This window comes from Chiloscyllium plagiosum, unplaced genomic scaffold, assembly GCF_037043375.1.
Source record: "Chiloscyllium plagiosum isolate Xiang-an unplaced genomic scaffold, Cpla_swu_hap1 HiC_scaffold_27, whole genome shotgun sequence".
In the NCBI taxonomy this organism is placed as follows: domain Eukaryota; kingdom Metazoa; phylum Chordata; class Chondrichthyes; order Orectolobiformes; family Hemiscylliidae; genus Chiloscyllium; species Chiloscyllium plagiosum.
Window position 1 is genome coordinate 71987335 of NW_028270165.1, and position 18679 is coordinate 72006013.

At 47.1% G+C, this 18679-nt stretch overlaps 1 protein-coding gene across 1 annotated transcript; it reads left to right on the forward strand.

The window, feature by feature from the left end:
• Window positions 1–214: 214 nt before the first annotated feature.
• LOC122543588 (uncharacterized) lies at window positions 215–15258 on the forward strand. The gene is made up of 3 exons (XM_087974866.1): window positions 215–371; window positions 2172–2648; window positions 14133–15258. The coding sequence occupies exon 3, from the start codon at window positions 14454–14456 to the stop codon at window positions 15126–15128; it is 675 nt and encodes a 224-aa protein (XP_087830992.1). The 5' UTR covers window positions 215–371; window positions 2172–2648; window positions 14133–14453; the 3' UTR covers window positions 15129–15258.
• Window positions 15259–18679: the final 3421 nt, after the last annotated feature.

The following is an 18679-nucleotide window of genomic DNA, read 5'->3' on the forward strand; positions in this document are numbered from 1 at the left end:
CCACCCCTTGGAGGAAGGCAGGCCAACGCACAGGCGCAGTCGCGGCTCCATCTTTTGAGCGAGGGGCAGCGGTTTCCCTGGAAACTGTTGCTCCTGGAGAAAGGGGCGGGGTAACAATGGGCGGGGGCGGGGCCTTGCCGACGCCCAGCCGCTCCTGGAACCCGCGGACGTCATCGCCGAGCCCGGTGACTCCACCCCCTGCATTGTGGACGTCACGATGCGGAAGTTGTCCCAATGAGTTTCAGAGTGAAACTCCTGCCCCTGGGCAATTTGTGGGAGCAATGTTCCCTTCTCATGGTCACCTTCTCAGACTGGGAGTAAAGCAACTGAATCCAGCAAGGTTTGGCCCATTTCTCCATCTTTGGTGAAAGGTATGTGATATCTCTTGTTACATTTGTGGGGATTGTAATTTTAATATGGGACAGAGATATGTTTCTTGTCCATGTTCAGTGTATTTATGGTCACCATAACTCTGATTTATAACTAACTCTAGTCTTTTAGATTAGATTTCCTACAGTGTGGAAACAGGCCCTTCAGCCCAACAATTCCACACCGACCCTCCGAAGAGCAACCCACCTAGACCCATTCCTCTACATTTACCCCTGCACCTATTACACTGAACACTACGGGCAATTTAGCATAGCAAACTCACCCAACCTGCACAACTCTGGACTGTGGGAGGAAACCGGAGCACCCAGAGGTGGGCCCACGCAGACACGGGGAGAATGTGCAAACTCCGTACAGACACTTGCCCGAGGGGGGAATTGAACCTGGGTCCCTGGCATTGTGAGGCAGCAGTGCTAACCACTGAGCCACCGTGCCGCCCGTAAACAATGGTTTATATCGATTATACAGTTCCACTCGTCGAATAATGCTGACACTGCAGGAGTCCATTCAGCAACTGACGTCCCTGTTAATTCTGCACAGATGCGAAAGCGTGGTGCTGGAAAAAGCACAGCAGGTCAGGCAGCATCCGAAAGAGCAAAAGAGTCACCGTTTCGGACAGGACCCTTCTTCAGTTGCCTGAAACGTTGACACACTCTCTCTCTCTCTCTCTCACTCTCTGATGCTAACTGGCCTGCTGTGCTTTTTTTCCAGTGCCACACTTTATCAACTCTGACTCTCCAACATCTGCAGTCTTTATTTTCTCCTAACTCTCTGCAGAGCCAACGGCTCTATATTTCGGGAACTCTGAAAAACTTACTTGTCCCACGTGTCAATCCGATCTAATTTTGAAGTTATGGACTGTTCCACTTCCTTACAGGCAACTGCTCCAGAATTTGAAGATTCACCAATGAAATTATGTTCATCCTCACTTTCCCCTGTGGATCAGTCATGAGATATACTCCTGTGTCTTACATTTTTAGTCTCGTCGTATGGTCATATTTGTATTAGGGTCATACAGTATAGAAACAGGCCCATCGGCCCATTGTGTCTACACTAACCAACAAGCACCAAGTTACTCTAATCCCAGTTACCTGTGCTTGGTCTGTAGTCTGCTATGCTCCCCAGCATTTTAAGTACTCACCTTAAATGCTGCTTAAATGTTGTGAAAGTACCTGCCTCAAGAGTGTCTACCCTACTCCGGATCAAAGAAAGTTTTTTCGCAAATTTCCTCTAAACCATACACTCCTCACCTTAAGCTAATGTCTTCCGGTCTTAACCACGTGGAAGAGATTGTCATGATCTGCTCTGTCTGTGCCCCTCATAATTTTCTCCCAATCAGATCCCCACTCTGCCTCCTCTGCTCCAGGGGAAACAAACTCAGCCTAATCCAGTCTCTCCTCGTGCCATCCCAGGCAACATCCTGGTGAATCTCCCCGACACCCTCTCCAGTGGAAGCACGTCCTTCTGATAGTTTGGCCACCAGAACTGCGCATAGTGTTCCATCGGCAGCTTGACCAGTGTTTTATAAAGTTGGAGCAAGATTACCTTCCACGTAGCCTGAGACCTTCCTCCTCACTATCAACAACACCCCTAATTCTAGTGTCATGGGCAGATTAATAATTGTGAGTTCTATGTTCACATCCAAGTCGTTAATGTACAGAACAAATAGCGCTTCACTGGAGGAGCACTGATTATGCTCCCTAGAGTGGTGTCGAAGCATCTGCAAACTTTGTTTTAAATTTCTATCCAGTCAGGCCTGCTGTAAGGTCTTCTGTCTTTTGTAGGACATCAGAAGAGGAGGACAGGCAGGCAGAAATCTCAGACTGAACACTGCGTTGAGACCTAGATTGATTATTTGGAGATCTGTGCTTTTCTTTTGGGTGAAAACTTGAAAAATCTCACTGGAAGAGGCACCAGGAAGAGTGCTTCACTGCACTGTCATGCAAAGATCATTGTTCCGTCATGCAGCCTGGAAAATATTTTGGAACGTTTAGCGCTGGCCAGATGCTGGAATCCAAATGAGTATCCTTTGTTGGTCGCGTGCATTCGGTATAAAATACAGTAATGAGCCTGAGCGACGCCACGGAGAAGCTGTGGGAGTATGGCGACTGTACTTACATTTTTAGTACAGCCCATCCCAACTGGAGATGCATCGCTGGAGTCACACTGGAGAGAGGCCGTTTGACTGCTCGGAGTGCGGGATGGGATTCAGCCGGCTGTTCAACCTGCAGACCCACCCGGCGGGTCCACACCGGGGAGAGGTCTGTCGCCTGCTCCGCCTGCGGGAAGGGGTTCACTCGGTTCTCCGTCCTCCTCGGCCACCAGCAATCGCAGGGCTTCGGTTCCCTCTGCTCGCCCACTCCTGGGGCGGGGTAGCACCCTCGGGCCACTGTCTGTGTGGAGTTTGCACATACTCTTCCCCCCCCACCCCGTGTCTGTGTGGGACTAACTCCGGTTTCCTCCCACAGTCCAAAGATGTGCAGCTTAGGGTGGATTGGCCATGCAAAATTACCCCATAGTGCCCAGGGATGTGCAGGTTAGGGTGGATTGGCCGTGCTAAATTACCCATAGTGCCCAGGGATGTGCAGGTTAGGGTGGATTGGCTGTGCTAAATTACCCATAGTGCCCAGGGATGTGCAGGTTAGGGTGGATTGGCCGTGCTAAATTACCCATAATGCCCAGGGATGTGCAGGTTAGGGTGAATTGGCTGTGCTAAATTACCCATAATGCCCAGGAATGTGCAGGTTAGGGTGGATTGGCCATGCTAAATTACCCATAGTGCCCAGGGATGTGCAGGTTAGGGTGGATTGGCCGTGCTAAATTACCCATAGTGCCCAGGGATGTGCAGGTTAGGGTGAATTGGCCGTGCTAAATTACCCATAGTGCCCAGGGATGTGCAGGTTAGGGTGGATTGGCCATGCTAAATTACCCATAGTGCCCAGGGATGTGCAGGTTCATGTGAATTGGCCGTGCTAAATTACCCATAGTGCCCAGGGATGTGTATGTTCGGGTGGATTGGCAGTGCTACATTGTCCCCTCGTGTCCAGGGATGTGTCGGTCAGGTGGATTGGGACAATTTAGCATGGCCAATCCACTTGAATCTACACATCCCTGCATACTATAGGACAATTTAGCATGGTCAACCCACCCTCACCTGCACATCCCTCGACACTGTGGGACAATGAGCTTGGCCATAGTGACCAGCGATGTCAGGTCAGGTAGATCGGCCACCCTAAGTTTTCCCACAGTGTTCAAAGACGTGCAGTCTTGGTGGATAATGTCAGGGGTGTGTCTGTGAGGGATGCTCTTTGGGGGGTCAGTGTGCCCTCCACTGTTGGGATTCTATGACTCTCGGACTGGGCCACATTTGTTCTGTCAGTGGGTGAAGTGGGAAGAGTCTTTCTGTTGCACAGGCCGCTCCCACCCACTTTGCTTCCAGTGAGGCTGATGCTCTTTGAGCGAGGGACTGTGCATTCCCACTGAAATGATCCACGGAACCTGTTAAAGGGCATTTATTTTACCCTTGGGTCATCAACAGTGCTTTTCTTATTGCCACAGGTAGATGTGAAATAAATATGTTTGGCCCTGTTCCACTTGAGTCTGCAGCACAGGATCAGCCCAGTCAGCTCAACTGGACTCTCAGTATTTATACTCCACCCTCCCTTCTTCATGTCCACTGGCTTTCTGTTCCTTTGTCCCTTTTGTATGTAGCTGAAAATGTGTTGCTGGAAAAGCGCAGCAGGTCAGGCAGCATCCAAGGAACAGGAGAATCGACGTTCCTGAAGAAGGACTTATGCCCGAAACGTCGATTCTCCTGTTCCTTGGATGCTGCCTGACCTGCTGCGCTTTTCCGGCAACACGTTTTCAGCTCTGACCTCCAGCATCTGCAGTCCTCACTTTCTCCTCCCTTTTGTATGTACCCCTCTTCTCCTTAAATATATTCCTGCTCACTGTGGGAGCGAGTTTCCACGTCCTCACCACTGGCTGGCGAAAAAGGTTTCTCATCAACTTTTGCTATTCACAAAATTTTAAAACTTCAGAGCACATTACCATTCCCTCTTTCCAGAATTTTTTTTTTTTAAATGTGTCTAACCTTTCTTGGTCTCAATGCTCTCCGTTTTTGGTATTTAAACTTGTGAATTTGTGCTTCAGTTTCTCCAATGACTGGGTTTCCTGTTTTTTTTTCACCTCTGGAGCAGGTGGGACTTGAGCCTGGACCTCCTGGTCCAGGATAGAGACACTACTGCTGCACCACAAGAGGGCCAATGACTTTTTCTCTTTTTAATTTCTTTTTTTTCTAATTTAGTTATTTTTTTCTCGTCAACCTGTTCATAGATGTTATTACGCATCTCTGGAGTACATGGGACTTGAACCTGAACCTCCTGGTCTGGGGTAGAGACACTACTGCTGCACCACAAGATGGCCAAAGAAATTTTTTCCCTACTTTTCTACGTTTTTTGTTTTTTCCCCTTTTTTCTTTGTTTTGTTTTTTTTTCCTTTTCTTTCTTTTCATTTCTCTTTTTTTTTCCCCCTTTTTTCTCACTTAACTTTATTTTGTCAACCTGATTGGAGATGTAATTACATAACTCTGGAACAGGTAGGCCCTGAATCCCGGTCCAGGTATAGGGTCATCACCACTGCACCGCAATAGGACCAATGGCTTTTTTTTTTTAATAAACCTTTTTTTTCCCATCAACCTGCTCAGAGATGTTATTGCAGATCTCTGGAGTACGGGGGACTTGAACCTGGACCTCCTGATCTGGGGTAAAGACATTACTGCTGCACCAGAAAAGGATAAAGACTTTTTGCTGTACCGCAAGAGGGCCAATGACTTTTTTTTTAAACCTATTTTTCTCTGTTCAGAGATGTATGTCAAGGGGGTGGGGGACACTACCACTGCACACCAAGAGGGCCATGTGTCTGCTTGACTTTTATTGTGGAGAAGGTGGGATTTGACCCCTGGGTTCAACCCAGGGTGGAGGGACATTACTGCTGCACCGCAATAGAGTCAATGACTTTTTTTTGTTGTTAAACCTTTTTGTTTCATCAAGCTGTTTTAAGATTAGATTAGATTAGATTCCCTGCAGTATGGAAACAGGCCCTTCGGCCCCAACAAGTCCACAACGTGTTGCGATAGGGTGCAGGAAAGATTTACAAGGATGTTGGAGGGTTTGAGCTGTAGGGAGAGACCGAATAGGCTGTTTTCCCAGGAGCGTCGGAAGCTGAGGGGTGACCTGATCCAGGTTTACAAAATCATGAGGGGCATGGGTCGGGGAAAACTTACCAAGGTTCGGGGAGTTCAAGACTAGAGGCCATAGGGGAGAGGGGAAAGATTTGAAAGGGACACAACGTAGAGGCCTTTTCACGTAGAGGGCGTGTATGGACTAGGTTGCCAAAGGAAGTGGTGGAGGCTAGTACAATTACAGCATTGAAAAGGCATCTGGATGGGTACATAAATAGGAAAGGTTGAGGAAGATGTGCGCCGAGTACTGGTAAATGGGACGAGATTATTTCAGGATATCTGTTCGGCATAGACGAGTCGGACTGAAGGGTCTGTTTCCACGCTGTGCAACTCTGACTCTTCAGTGGGGAGCTGACATCCACCATCTCCTGACCACCATGACACCCTGTTGGGAGAGAACCGTGAAATTCCTACAGAACCCCACGAGGCATTTGGCCCATTGGATCTGAGCATCCCGCCCAGACCCTTTCCCCGTAACTCTGCGTGGCTAACCCACTCAGCCTGCATATACAGGGAGGCAATGGCCTTGGTGTAGTACCGTTAGACCGTTCACCCAGAGACCCAGGTAAGGTTCCAAGGGAGCCGGGTCTGAATCGCGCCACGGGCAGCCAGTGGTATTTGAATCCGAAGGCAAAATGTGGAATTAAGATTTTCATTCATTTCTCCACTGGAATTAAGAGTCCAATGACACCCGTAAACCCATTGTAGATTGTCAGGAAGATCCCATATGGTTGACCAATGTCCTTCAAGGAAGGAGACGGCCATCCTTACCCTGGTCTGGCTGACATGTGACGATGCCCCCCCCCCACAGCAATGTGGTTGACTCTTAACTGCCTCTGGGGCAATTAGGGAGGGGCAGTGTGAGACCCCCTCGTCATGTGAATAAATAAAGAAACTATGGGACAATATCTCACGGCCAAACCACCTAACATCTGCGGGAACCTGCGCAGACACCCGGGGGGGGGAGAAAGTGCAAACTCCACACAGATAGTCATTGAATCCCCACAAGTACAGAAACAGGCCATTTGGACCAACACGTCCGCACCAACCCACCGAAGAGTAACCCACCCAGACTCTATGTTTACCCCGATGAATGCATCTAACCTGCAGATCCCTGGACACTATGGGACAATTTAGCATTGGGTAATCCACCCCAACCTGCACAACCCTGGACACATTGTGTAATTTAGCAAAGCCAATTCACCCTAACCTGCACATCCCTGGACACTATCGGAAAATTAGCATGGCCAATCCACCCGAACCTACACATCCCTAGACACTACGGGTAATTTAGCGTAGCTAATCCAACCTAACCTGCACATCCCTGGACATTATGGGTAATTTAGCATAGCCAATTCACTCTAACCTACACATCTCTGGGCACTATGGGTAATTTAGCACGGCCAATCCACCCTAACCTGCCCATTCCTGGGCACTATGGGTAATTTAGCACGGCCAATCCACCCCAACCTGCATATCCCTGGGCATTATGAGGTAATTTAGCACGGCCAATCCACCCTAACCTAAGGAAGTCAAGGGGAATACATTCCATAATTAATCTGTGCCAATTTGAAAGTCCGGGGTTGGCCCTCAGCCACCCAGTTTACCAAAATATTTTTCCTTGCACAGAAAGAGAGAATAGAAAATAATCTCTTCCCGTGCATATCCAGGGACGGTAAGTTCGAAAAGCCCAAAAGGAGAGATACAGGGTCCTAAAATTACTGTCAGGGTACTTGCTACTTTAGTCCAGTATCTACAGATCTTATGACAGGTCCATAAGCAATGTATAAGAGTGCCCACCTTTATTTTACATTTGGGACACATTGGAGATCCTCCTGCCTTAAATTTTGCCAATCGATCCGGTGCTATATGGGCCCTATGAAGTATCTTCAGCTGGATAGCCTGGGTTCTGTTGCAGATGGTGATTCTTCTGGCGTTTTCCCAAATGTCATTCCACGTTTCTATAGAGATTTCTAGTCCCAAATCCTGATCCCATGTTTTAAACAGATTGTCCATATCTCCCGATACTTCATCATGTAGTAAATGATAAATAGTACTGACGGAAGATACCCCCATTGGTCATAGCACTCTACATTCTCTATTTGATTTATAAAGACTATCTAATAACGTAGTCTTCTTCTGTATATAATCTCGAATTCGGAAATATCGAAAGAAGTCTCCATTAGGTAATCCGAATTTCTGACGCAGCTGTTCAAAAGACATCAGGACCCCTAAACATGAGATACCCGTGGATCTCCAGAGTTCAAAAGTGGCATCTCTAAACCCCAGTTGAAATCCCCATGCTTCCATTATCGGAGCATAGTGGGATGTTTTATGTGAGTTGCCCTCATTTTGCCGCATTTTATTCCAAGCTTTAATTGTGTTTAGTATTATAGGGTTTTTACAGTGATCCGTAATGATTTTCCTCTTGTCTGAAAATAAAAGGTTAATAAGTGAGCATTTTACTTGAGAAGCCACGATGTCCAGCCAGATTGATTGTGGATCAGACAAGACCCAATCAGCTATGTAACTTAATAGGGAACTTAACTGATATTTCCTAAAATCTGGGAAGTCCAATCCTCCCCTTACCTGTGGAAGCTGTAACTTCTTCAGCTTAATGAGGGGCCATCTATGATACCAGATAAAGGAACCCAACCAGCCATATAATTTACGTAGTGCCAGCCTCGGCAGCATCACCGGAAGCATTCTCATAGGGTATAGGAGACGGGGCAGGACATTCATTTTAATTAGTGCTATTCTACCTAGCCAGGAAATTGGAAGGTCTCCCCATCGCTGGAGGTCCTGCCTTATCCTCTCCAGTAAATGCACAAAGTTAGCCTTGTATAACTGACCATATACTGGGGTAACAAAAATGCCTAAATATAAGAAACCCTCCAGGGACCATCGAAAGGGAAAGTGGGATCCGTTCACTAAGTGGGGTATCATAGCAAGGCCGCCCATTGGCATAGCCTCCGATTTTGAGAAATTAATTTTATAGCCTGAGAATGCACTAATTGTATTAATAACTTGGATTAAGCGAGGTACGGACATCAGAGGATTACTGAGGAATAGAAGAACATCATCTGCATACAGGGTAATTTTATGTTTACCTGTACCAATCCTCGGGGCCGTTATATTAGGATCAGCCCATATAGCTTCTGCTACTGGTTCAATTATTAGCGTAAATAACAATGGCGAGAGAGGACATCCCTGATGGCAGCCCCTATCCACACTGAAGCTATCCGAGCCTAATCCATTGGTAACCACAACTGCTTTGAGACCCATTTGGTAAACACCTTTCCAACGCCAAACCTTTCCAATGTGTAAAACAAATATGACCATTCAAACCTATCAAATGCCTTTTCTGCGTCTAATGAAACCACTACTCCTGGAATCTTTCCCTGATGACAGGCTTGAATCATATTCAAAACCCTTCTAATATTATTGGATGATCTACGGCCCTTAAACCCGTCTGATCCTCCTTTATAATATGTGGCAATACCCTTTCTAGCCTCAATGCTAACGTTTTAGAAAGGATTTTAAAATCTACATTTAGCAAGGATATTGGTCTGTATGACGTACAATCTTCTGGATCCTTTCCTTTTTTAAGGATAAGAGAAATATTTGCCTCTTTCAACGAAGGCGGGAGACAGCCCTGACTATATGTGTAGTTATAGATGTCCATAAGTTGGACCAGCCAATATTTCTGTAAATTCTTTATAGAATTCAGCTTGAAAACCATCTGGGCCCGGTGCCTTACCGCTCTGAAGTTGCCTGATTGCGTCAAGTATTTCTTGGACTGTTGGGGGAGCATTTAAGACCGATACCTGTTCCGGAGTTAGGTCTGGAAAGGTCAAAGTTTTAAAAAATGATTGCATCCTCCTAAGTCCTGTCTTCACAATCCTGCGATTTATATAAATCAGAATAAAATTTTCTAAAGATTGCGTTAATCTTTTTATGATCGTAAGTCAAAATACCTGTAATTTCCTTGACAGACGTGATAGTTTGAGGGGGTTGTGTGATTTTTAACTTTGTGCACCCCAGTCCAACACCGGCATCTCCAAATCATGACAAGCGAACATGCAAACTCTACACAGTTGCCTGAGGGTGGAAACGAACCGACGTACCCAGCGCTGTGAGGCAGCAGTGCTAACCACTACATGTACATTATTACTGAACAGTGAAAAAAACATACATTTAATGCACACCATAGAGTCATACACAAATGGAAATTATTCATTTATTCACGGGTTTTGAGCATTAAATTCCCCTTGAGAAAGTGCTGGTGAGCTGCCTTCTAGAACCGCTGCCGTCATAGAATTAGACAGCCAGGAAACAGACCCTTTGGTCCAACCCATCCAAGTTTCCCAAACTAAACTAGTCCCATTTTCCTGCATTTGGCCCATATCCTTCTGAACCTTATGTTACTCTCTCTATCCTGCACATACCATGTAAGAATCACAAAAAGTTGAGTTGCAGGCAATTACGAAGGCAAATAGAATACTGCCTTTCATTGTTACAGGGATGGAGTTTTAAAAGTAGGGAGGTTAAGCTGCAACTGTACAGGGTGCTGGTGAGGCCACACCTGGAGTACTGTGTTACAGTTTCGGTCTTTTGACTTGAGAAAGGAGGTTTTGGCACTGGGGATGTGTACTAGGATGATTCCAGACTTGAGAAGGTTGCCCTATGAGGAGAGATCGAGTAGACTAGGACTACACTCATTGCAATTGAGATGAATGAGCGAGGAGGATTTTGTAGAATCAAAAGTTGTAAACTCCCATCCCATAGAGTCTCTCTATGCTGTCCCTAATATACGTTTATCCCTGTTTTCCTGATCCACCAATCACAGGCTCTCTTTCTCTTGCTCCATACATCACATGGCTGAAATGTGTGACGCTGGAAAAGCACAGCAGGACAGGCAGTATCCGAGGAGCAGGAGAATTGTGGTTTCGGGCACAAGCCCTCCGTAAATCACATACCCTGTCTCTCCTGCTATGCCAGCTTCACCAATCTTGAGTTCCCTGTCTCGCAATCTTGTCAGAAGAAGATAGAGTCATACTCTGGCCTCTTTGGTTCGGGGGTGGGGGCAAGATAAATTCTGGCTTGCTTCAAGCTGAGTGATCGGCCAACTCCTGGAACATTCCCTGCGCTTAGAGTCATAGAGATGTACAGCAAGGAAACAGACCCTTCGGTCCAACCGGTCCATGCCTACCAGATATCCCAACCCAATCTAGTCCCACCTGCCAGCACCCGGCCCATATCCCTCCAAACCCTTCCTATTCTTATGCCCATCCAGATGTCTTTTAAATGTTGCTATTGTACCAGCCTCCACCACTTCCTCTGGCAGCTTATTCCATACACGTACCACCCTCTGCGTGTGAAAGTTGCCCCTTAGGTCTCTTTTATATCTTTCCCCTCCCACCCTAAACCTATGCCATCTAGTTCTGGACTCCCCCCACCCCCACCCAGGGGAAAGACTTTGTCAATTTACCCTATCCATGCCCCTCATGATTTTGGAACCTCTAAAATGTCACCCCTCAGCCTCCGAAGTTCCAGGGAAAACAGCCCTAGCGTCTTCAACCTCTCCCTATAGTTCAAATCCTCCAACCCTGGCAACATCCTTGTAAATCTTTTCCGAACCATTTCAAGTTTCACCACGTCTTTCCGATAGGAAGGCAACCAGAAATCACAGCAGGACTAACTCACCAATCTTGAGTTCCCTCTCTCGCAGTCTTGTCAGGAGAACATACTATAAAAACATAACAAATCACAGCAGGGGTAGGCCATCTGGCCCCTTGGGCCTGCTTTGCCAATCAATGAGATCATGGCTGATCTTTCTCGTGGACTCAGCTCCACTCCTTTAGAACACAGAACATTACAGTGCACTACAGGCCCTTCGGCCCTCGGTGTTGTCCTGACCTGTGGAACCAATCTGAAGCCCATCTAACCTACACTATTCCACTCTTGTCCACATGCCTATCCAATGACCATTTAAATGCCTTTATAGTTGGCGTGTCTACTACTGTTGCAGGCAGTGCGTTCCACACCCCTACTACTCTCTGAGTAAAGAAACTACCTCTGACCCCTGACCTGGATATATATCACCCCTCAATTTAAAGCTATGTCCCCTCGTGCTAGCCATCACCATCCGAGGAAAAAGGCTCTCACTGTTCAACCTATCTAACCCTCTGATTATCTTGTATGTCTCTATTAAGACGTCTCTCAACCTTCTCTTTAATGAAAACAGCCTCAAGTCCATCAGCCTTTCTTCGTAAGACCTTCCCTCCACACCAGGCAACCTTCCTGTACATCTCCTCTGAATCCTTTCCAAAGCTTCCACATCCTTCCAATAGTGCAGTGACCAGAACTGTACGCAATTCCCAAATGTGGCCACACCAGAGTTTTGTACAGCTGCAGCATGATCTCATGGTTCTGAAACTCAATCCCTCTACCAAAAAAAGCTAACACACCATATACCTTCTTAACAACCCTGTCAACCTGGATGGGAATTTTCAAGGATCTATGTACCTGGACACCGAGATCTCTCTGCTCATCTACACTACCAAGAATCTTACCATTAGCCCAGTATTCTGCACTCCTCTGCATTAAACTCCATTTGAAACCTCTCAGCCCAGCTCTGCAGCTTATCTATGTCTCTCTGTAACCTACAGCATTCTTCGTTACTATCCACAACTCTACCGACCTGGTTCTCCAGCACTGTTCTATGTCAGCTTTCTAGCACCCACGGTGTTTTGCTTTTAAACTAGCCCAGATCTTGCTCTTTGCTCAGGAGTACCTAAGGAAGGAAAGGATGCCAACGTCCTGAGTTAATATACCCAGAATTTGCACCCTCCTTGGATTCACTCTTCTTTCCCTTTCAGTCAAACAACGTAAACAGAGAGTGGAGAGAAGAAGAACAGTTGTGCTCTCAGATGTTGGACAGAGGAGGAGGTTTCAGTCTGGAGTGAAACTCAATCTCCATTCAAAGAGAGAGACGAGCAGCTTCAGAAGGTCCAAGGGCTGCGTTCAGGCAACAGGGCGGTTCTGATTGGTTGGAGGACCTGGGTGCTTCCGGTCCTCCGAGGCCTCTCATTGGTCGGTCGCCATGAATGGGCGGGGTGAGAAGGAGTCCCGGCGCGCGGCGGGGTTCCAGAGCTCGCGGACACACGCGCCCCGCCCCCTCCATCCACTGCCACTCTCTCGCCCCGCCCCCTTCCTTGGAGCCTGCGGTTCCGCCAGGGCCGCCGGCTCACGAGAAGCCCCGCCCCCTTCACGTCAGGGGCTGCCGCTCCAAATAGATACGGGTCGAGCCGGCGGCACTGCGCCTGCTCCGGGCCGCTGGGCCCGCTACTGCGGCTGCGCGCTGATTTTCCCCACCTACCGGATTGGAGGGGTATGGCACCCTACAGAAGCATCTTCCCTTCATTCTCCTCCTGTTCTGCAGAGATGATCTAATTAAAATCACTTGAAGGATGCACAGAGTAGGTGTGGGTATGAACTCCAGGAGATCTTTTTTCTCCTCTAAATCTTTGAAATTTTCAATGACAGGGGGCTACGGTTGCTCAGTGCATTGAGTAGATATTGACAGGTATCTGATCACCAATGCTGCAAACAGGATATGTGGATGCTGTGGGTTTTTAAAGAAAAATCATTGACTTGTTCAATCGGTTGTGATTAGAGGTGCATAACATCATGAGAGGCGTGAATAGGGTGAATAGCCAAGGTCTTCCCCCCCCCCCCCACCCTCCCCATGGTAGGGGAGTCCAAAACCAAAGGGTTTAAGATGAGAAGGAAAAGATTTAAAAGGGCAACTTTTTGACGTCGAACGTATGGAACAATCTGCCAGAGGAGGTGGTGGAGACTGGTACAATTACAGCATTTAAAAGGCATCTGATGGGTACATGAGTAGGAAGGGTTTAGAGGGATATGGGCCAAATGCTGGCAAATGGTAATAGATCAGATTAGGATATCTGCTTGGCGTGAGTGGCCGTGCTGTGCCTCTGTATTAAATGTCAGAGCAGGCTTGACAAGCTGATTGGCCTGCTCCTGTCCTTCCGAGTCACACAATCTTATCTGAAACAGCACAGGATTTCTTTCTAGTTTCACACTTACTAAATTATCATTCGTACAACATGTATCAGCGAAAACACTTCTCAGAATTACAGAGATTTGTGGGGCTCTGGATCTGAGGGCGAAATCTGGGAATATTCTCTTTATTGCATGAACTAATCCTGCTCCTATTTCTGATGATCTTGTGATATCTGTGTGTCCAGGACAGGAAGAGGTGAGTTTGAATGAGTTAATCACTGGAAATCAACAATTTTAGGAGAATGGGGAGGATGTACACTAGGGACAGCAGAGTGAGAGAATGGAAGGATGAATGTGTGGGATGGAGATTGACACATCTTGGAGAAAGAGAGAGGAAAGCATGTTCCACAGAAACTAGAACTCTGAATTTCTATACTGTACTGACAGTAACAACTTTTGTAATCTCCGTCTACAGGATATTGGAATTTGGGGACGAAATTGCAGAAAGAAATCTCAAATCAGACATCCTTTCCAGATTTGATAGAGCCACTTGCTTCATGAATGCCATTGGCCTTTGACTTTTGAAGGAGAAATATTTGTCTGTCTGTCATCTTTGAAAGAATTTAAGTACCAATGTGAGGGGATCAGCACCAAGACACTGTCATACCTCCCCCTATCCAGGTGAGTGTGTTCAATAGCTTTACTTTATTTCACAGTTAGAATAAACGTCACGCCATTGACGGTGGAGAGAGACTGTATTCTTTGTCTATTCAACCAAGATAACTGTAAAGGCACCATGGGGAAGCCGTGGAAATGCGGGGACTGTGCAAAGGAATTCCGTTCCCCGTCTGAGCTGGAAGCCCATCGGCGCAGTCACACCGGGGAGAGACCCTTCACCTGCTCTGTGTGTGGGAAGGGATTCAGCAAATCATCCACCCTGCAGACACACCAGCGGGTCCACACCGGGGAGCGGCCTTTCATCTGCTCCGAGTGCGGGAGGGGCTTCACTCACTCGTGGAACTTACAGACCCACCGGCGGGTCCACAGCGGGGAGAGGCCATTCACCTGCTGCGAGTGCGGGAAAGCCTTCAGTCGCTTGTGTAGCCTGCAGACCCACCAGCGGGTGCACACCGGGGAGAGGCTGTTTGTTTGCTCGGAGTGCGGGCAGGGATTCACCGACTCCTCCAACCTGTGGAAGCACCGGCGAATTCACACCGGGGAGCGGCCCTTCACCTGCTCCAGGTGTGGCAAGGGATTCGGTGACTCATCCCATCTGCTGACGCACCAGCGGGTACACACCGGTGAGAGGCCGTTCCCCTGCTCTGTGTGCGGGAAGGATTTCACCCAGTTATCCAACTTGCTGACCCACCGGCGAGTTCACACCGGGGAGAGGCCGTTCACCTGCTCCGCGTGCGGGAAGGGCTTCACTCAGTTGTGCAGCCTGCAGAAACACCAGCGCGTTCACAAGTGATTACAGGGTTGGATTCTGATAATATTACCATCCCTAACCGTGTTCAGGAACCATGTTTTTTTCTGAGAATGGTGAAATGGAAAAGTGGAAGACTTCCTTGCAACCGGACTGCCCGGAATCATGACTTTGCTTCCAATGCTGTTTGAGTCTTACTGTAAAAATATAGTTTTGTACTTCACTTGGTTTAAAAATCATTGTGTGTTTGGAAAGTAAAGTAATATTCGGTATGTATTTCTATTAAACATGCTGCATTGCCATGGAGATGGGCTGCGGGGGTTTAGAAGCTTCTTTTGTTTCATTTCTCTCCCAGAAGTCAGCTCCATACCTTGCGTGGTGACTATATGTCAGGGAGAAAGAACCTGGATGACCTGTTGTGGGAAAAGATTTGCTAACCCACGATAGGCTCACAAAAGCAAATTGGCCAAATTGTACCAGGACACCCAGAATTCCCGAGCAGCTCACAAACTGGGTCAGACGGCACGCAGACAATGGAATGTGCTTTAAGCGCCCATGGACATGACAGAGATCTCAAAGCCCTATGGGCAGTTTCACAACCCAGCAATACCAAAGCCACACAAAGAGCAGGACAGACAGATAGGCACTACAGGACAATGGAAGCACCTCACCACTTCAGAAAAGACTTGAACACTTTCCTGTGAAGATGAATGGAACATGATACTGTCAGGATGTTGCATTGTGTGAAGGATCAGGACATTCATCCGATAAACCGTTTTCCAATTAGCATCCTTGCATCTAAATTACTCCATTTCCAGAAACATTGTAGTTTCCCACTTCTTAATCAGTGTCATTGTGCAGCATTACTATAAAACTGGTCTCATCCTCAGCCCTAGGGAGAGAAATCTGATCTGTCTGTGCAGACTGTCAGTTCTGTGTCAGCCTGGGTCAATTTCTCTTCCAGTGATATCGCTTGCAATAAACTGTTTGTCAATTTCACTTCGAACTGTGCTTTGTGATCTCAAACCTATTGGGCAAATTTCTACGACATCTGCCAAGCTTGAGTTTACAGGAGGAAATCTCGAGCAGTCCCCATGGAGCCATGTGGAAGAAAGCAATCAGTTTGGAAAGAGCTGTCGTTGCCACTCACTGGAACAAAATGCTCTGTTCACAGTTAGCACAAGACTATTTAGTAAAGTTAGATCACATGGGATTCAGAGTGAGCTTACCAATTGGATACATAATTGGCTTGACTGCAGGAGACAGAGGGCAGTAGCGGAGGGTTGTTTTTCGGAATGGAGACCCGTGACCAGCGGTGTTCCTCAGGGATTGGTGCTGGGTCCACTTCTGTTTGTCATTTCTGAATATAGAAAGCATGGTTAGCCATGCTAAATTGCCCACTAGTGCTGGTGTTAGGAGGGAAATGGTTCTGGGTGGGTTACTCTTCAGAGGGTCGGTGTGGACTGGTTGGGCCGAAGGGCCTGTTTCCACATCGTAAGGAATCTAATCGAATCTAAGTTTGTAGATTGGCGGTATAGTGGACAGTGAAGAAAGTTATCAAGGAGAAAGTGAGGACTGCAGATGCTGGAGATCAGAGCGGAAAATGTGTTGCTGGAAAAACGCAGCAGGTCAGGCAGCATCCAAGGAACAGGAGAATCAACGTTTCAGGCATAAGCCCTTCTTCAGGAATGGATTCCTGAAGAAGGGCTTATGCCCGAAACGTCAATTCTCCTGTTCCTTGGATGCTGCCTGACCTGCTGTGCTTTTCCAGCGACACATTTTCAGCAGTGAAGAAAATTATCAAAGTTAAAAATCACACAACACCAGGTTATAGTCCAATGGGTTTATCTGGAATCACTAGCTTTCAAAGTACTGCTTCTTCATCAGGTGGGCTATATCCTGGTGTTGTGTGATTTTTAACTTTGTCCACCCAGTCCAACACTGGAAGCTCCAAATCAAGATTATCAAAGATTACAAATGATTCGGAGATGCCGGTTTTGGACTGGGGTGGACAAAGTTAAAAATCACACAACACCAGGTTATAGTCCAACAGGTTTAATTGGAAGCGCTAGCTTTCAGAGCGACGCTCCTTCATCAGGTGGTTGTGGAGGACACAATTGTAAATCAAGATTTCTTGAGTCAATGGGCTCAAGAGGGGCAGATGGAGTTCAATTTGGGTAATTGGGAGATATTGAACTTTGCTAAAACAAACAAGGGCAGGACTTATACAATTAAAAGCAGGGCCTTGGGTAGTGTTGCATAACAGAGAGAGACCTAGCGGTTCAGGGACATACTGTATTTACTCGAGTAATAGTCGATCTCATGTAAAAGTCGACCCCCTATTTCTGGCCAAATAATCCAGAATTTTCCATACATCTCATTAGATTACTTACAGTGTGGAAACAGGCCCTTCGGCCCAACAAGTCCACACCGACCCGCCGAAGCGCAACCCACCCATACCCCTACATTTACCCCTTACCTAACACTACGGGCAATTTAGCATGGCCAATTCACCTGACCTGCACATCTTTGGACTGTGGGAGGAAACCGGAGCACCCGGAGAAAACCCACGCAGACACGGGGAGAACGTGCAAACTCCACACAGTCAGTCGCCTGAGGCGGGAATTGAACCCGGGTCTCTGACGCTGCGAGGCAGCAGTGCTAACCACTGTACCACCGTGCCGCCCACTATGTAAAAGTCGACCCTAGTTCTTCACGGATAACAGATCAACGTTTATGAGTCAGTGTGCCAACCTTCACGTTCCGCTCCAGCATTCCAGTCTGCCAGCTGTTTCGTTCCCTCTCGGTCTTCCAGTCTGCTGGCTGTTGTGTTTCGCTCCGGGTTTTCAGAATGACCACAATTCGTGGGCTTCTGCGAATGATACTGTATGCATTTTGATGGGCATGAATTTCAGCCCCTCAAAAATTGTATCTATGTAATAGTCGACCCCATAAATTTATCCTTAAAAATTAGCCAAAAAGTGTGACTATTATTCGAGTATATATGGTAATGTTTTAAAGTTTGCAACGCATGTAGATAGGGTGGTTAAGAAGGCATTTAGCACACTTGCCTTTATTACTCTCATCTTTGAGTATCGGAGTTGGGACGTTATGTTCAGGTTGTACAGGATGTTGGTGAGGCCTCTTCTGCAGTACTGTGTCCAGTTCTGGTCACCCTGTTATCGGAAGGATATTACTAAGCTGGAGGAGAGTCCAGAAAAGATTTACCGGGATGTTACCAGGAATGGAGGGTTTGAGTTACAAAGAGAGGCTGGACAGACTGGACTTTTTTTCACTGGAGCTTAGGAGGTTGAGGGGTGACCTTATCAAGGTTTATAAAACCTTGAAGGGTAGATGAGGTGTCTTTTCACTAAGGTAGGGGATTTCAAGTCTGGGGGGCATTTTTAAGGTGAGAGGAGAAAGATTTAAAAAAGACAAGAGGGGCATTTTTTTCCACAGAGCGTGGTTTATGTGTGGAATGAATCTCCAGGTAGATGCAGGTACATTTTACAATGTTTAAAAGACATTTAGATAAGTACATGAATGAGAAATATTTGGAGGGATATGGGCCAAGCGCAGGCAGGTGGGACTAGTTC

Bases quoted from the DNA above. Each gene is read 5' to 3' on its own strand.
- LOC122543588 (XM_087974866.1), top strand. From the start codon at position 14,454: ATGGGGAAGCCGTGGAAATGCGGGGACTGTGCAAAGGAATTCCGTTCC.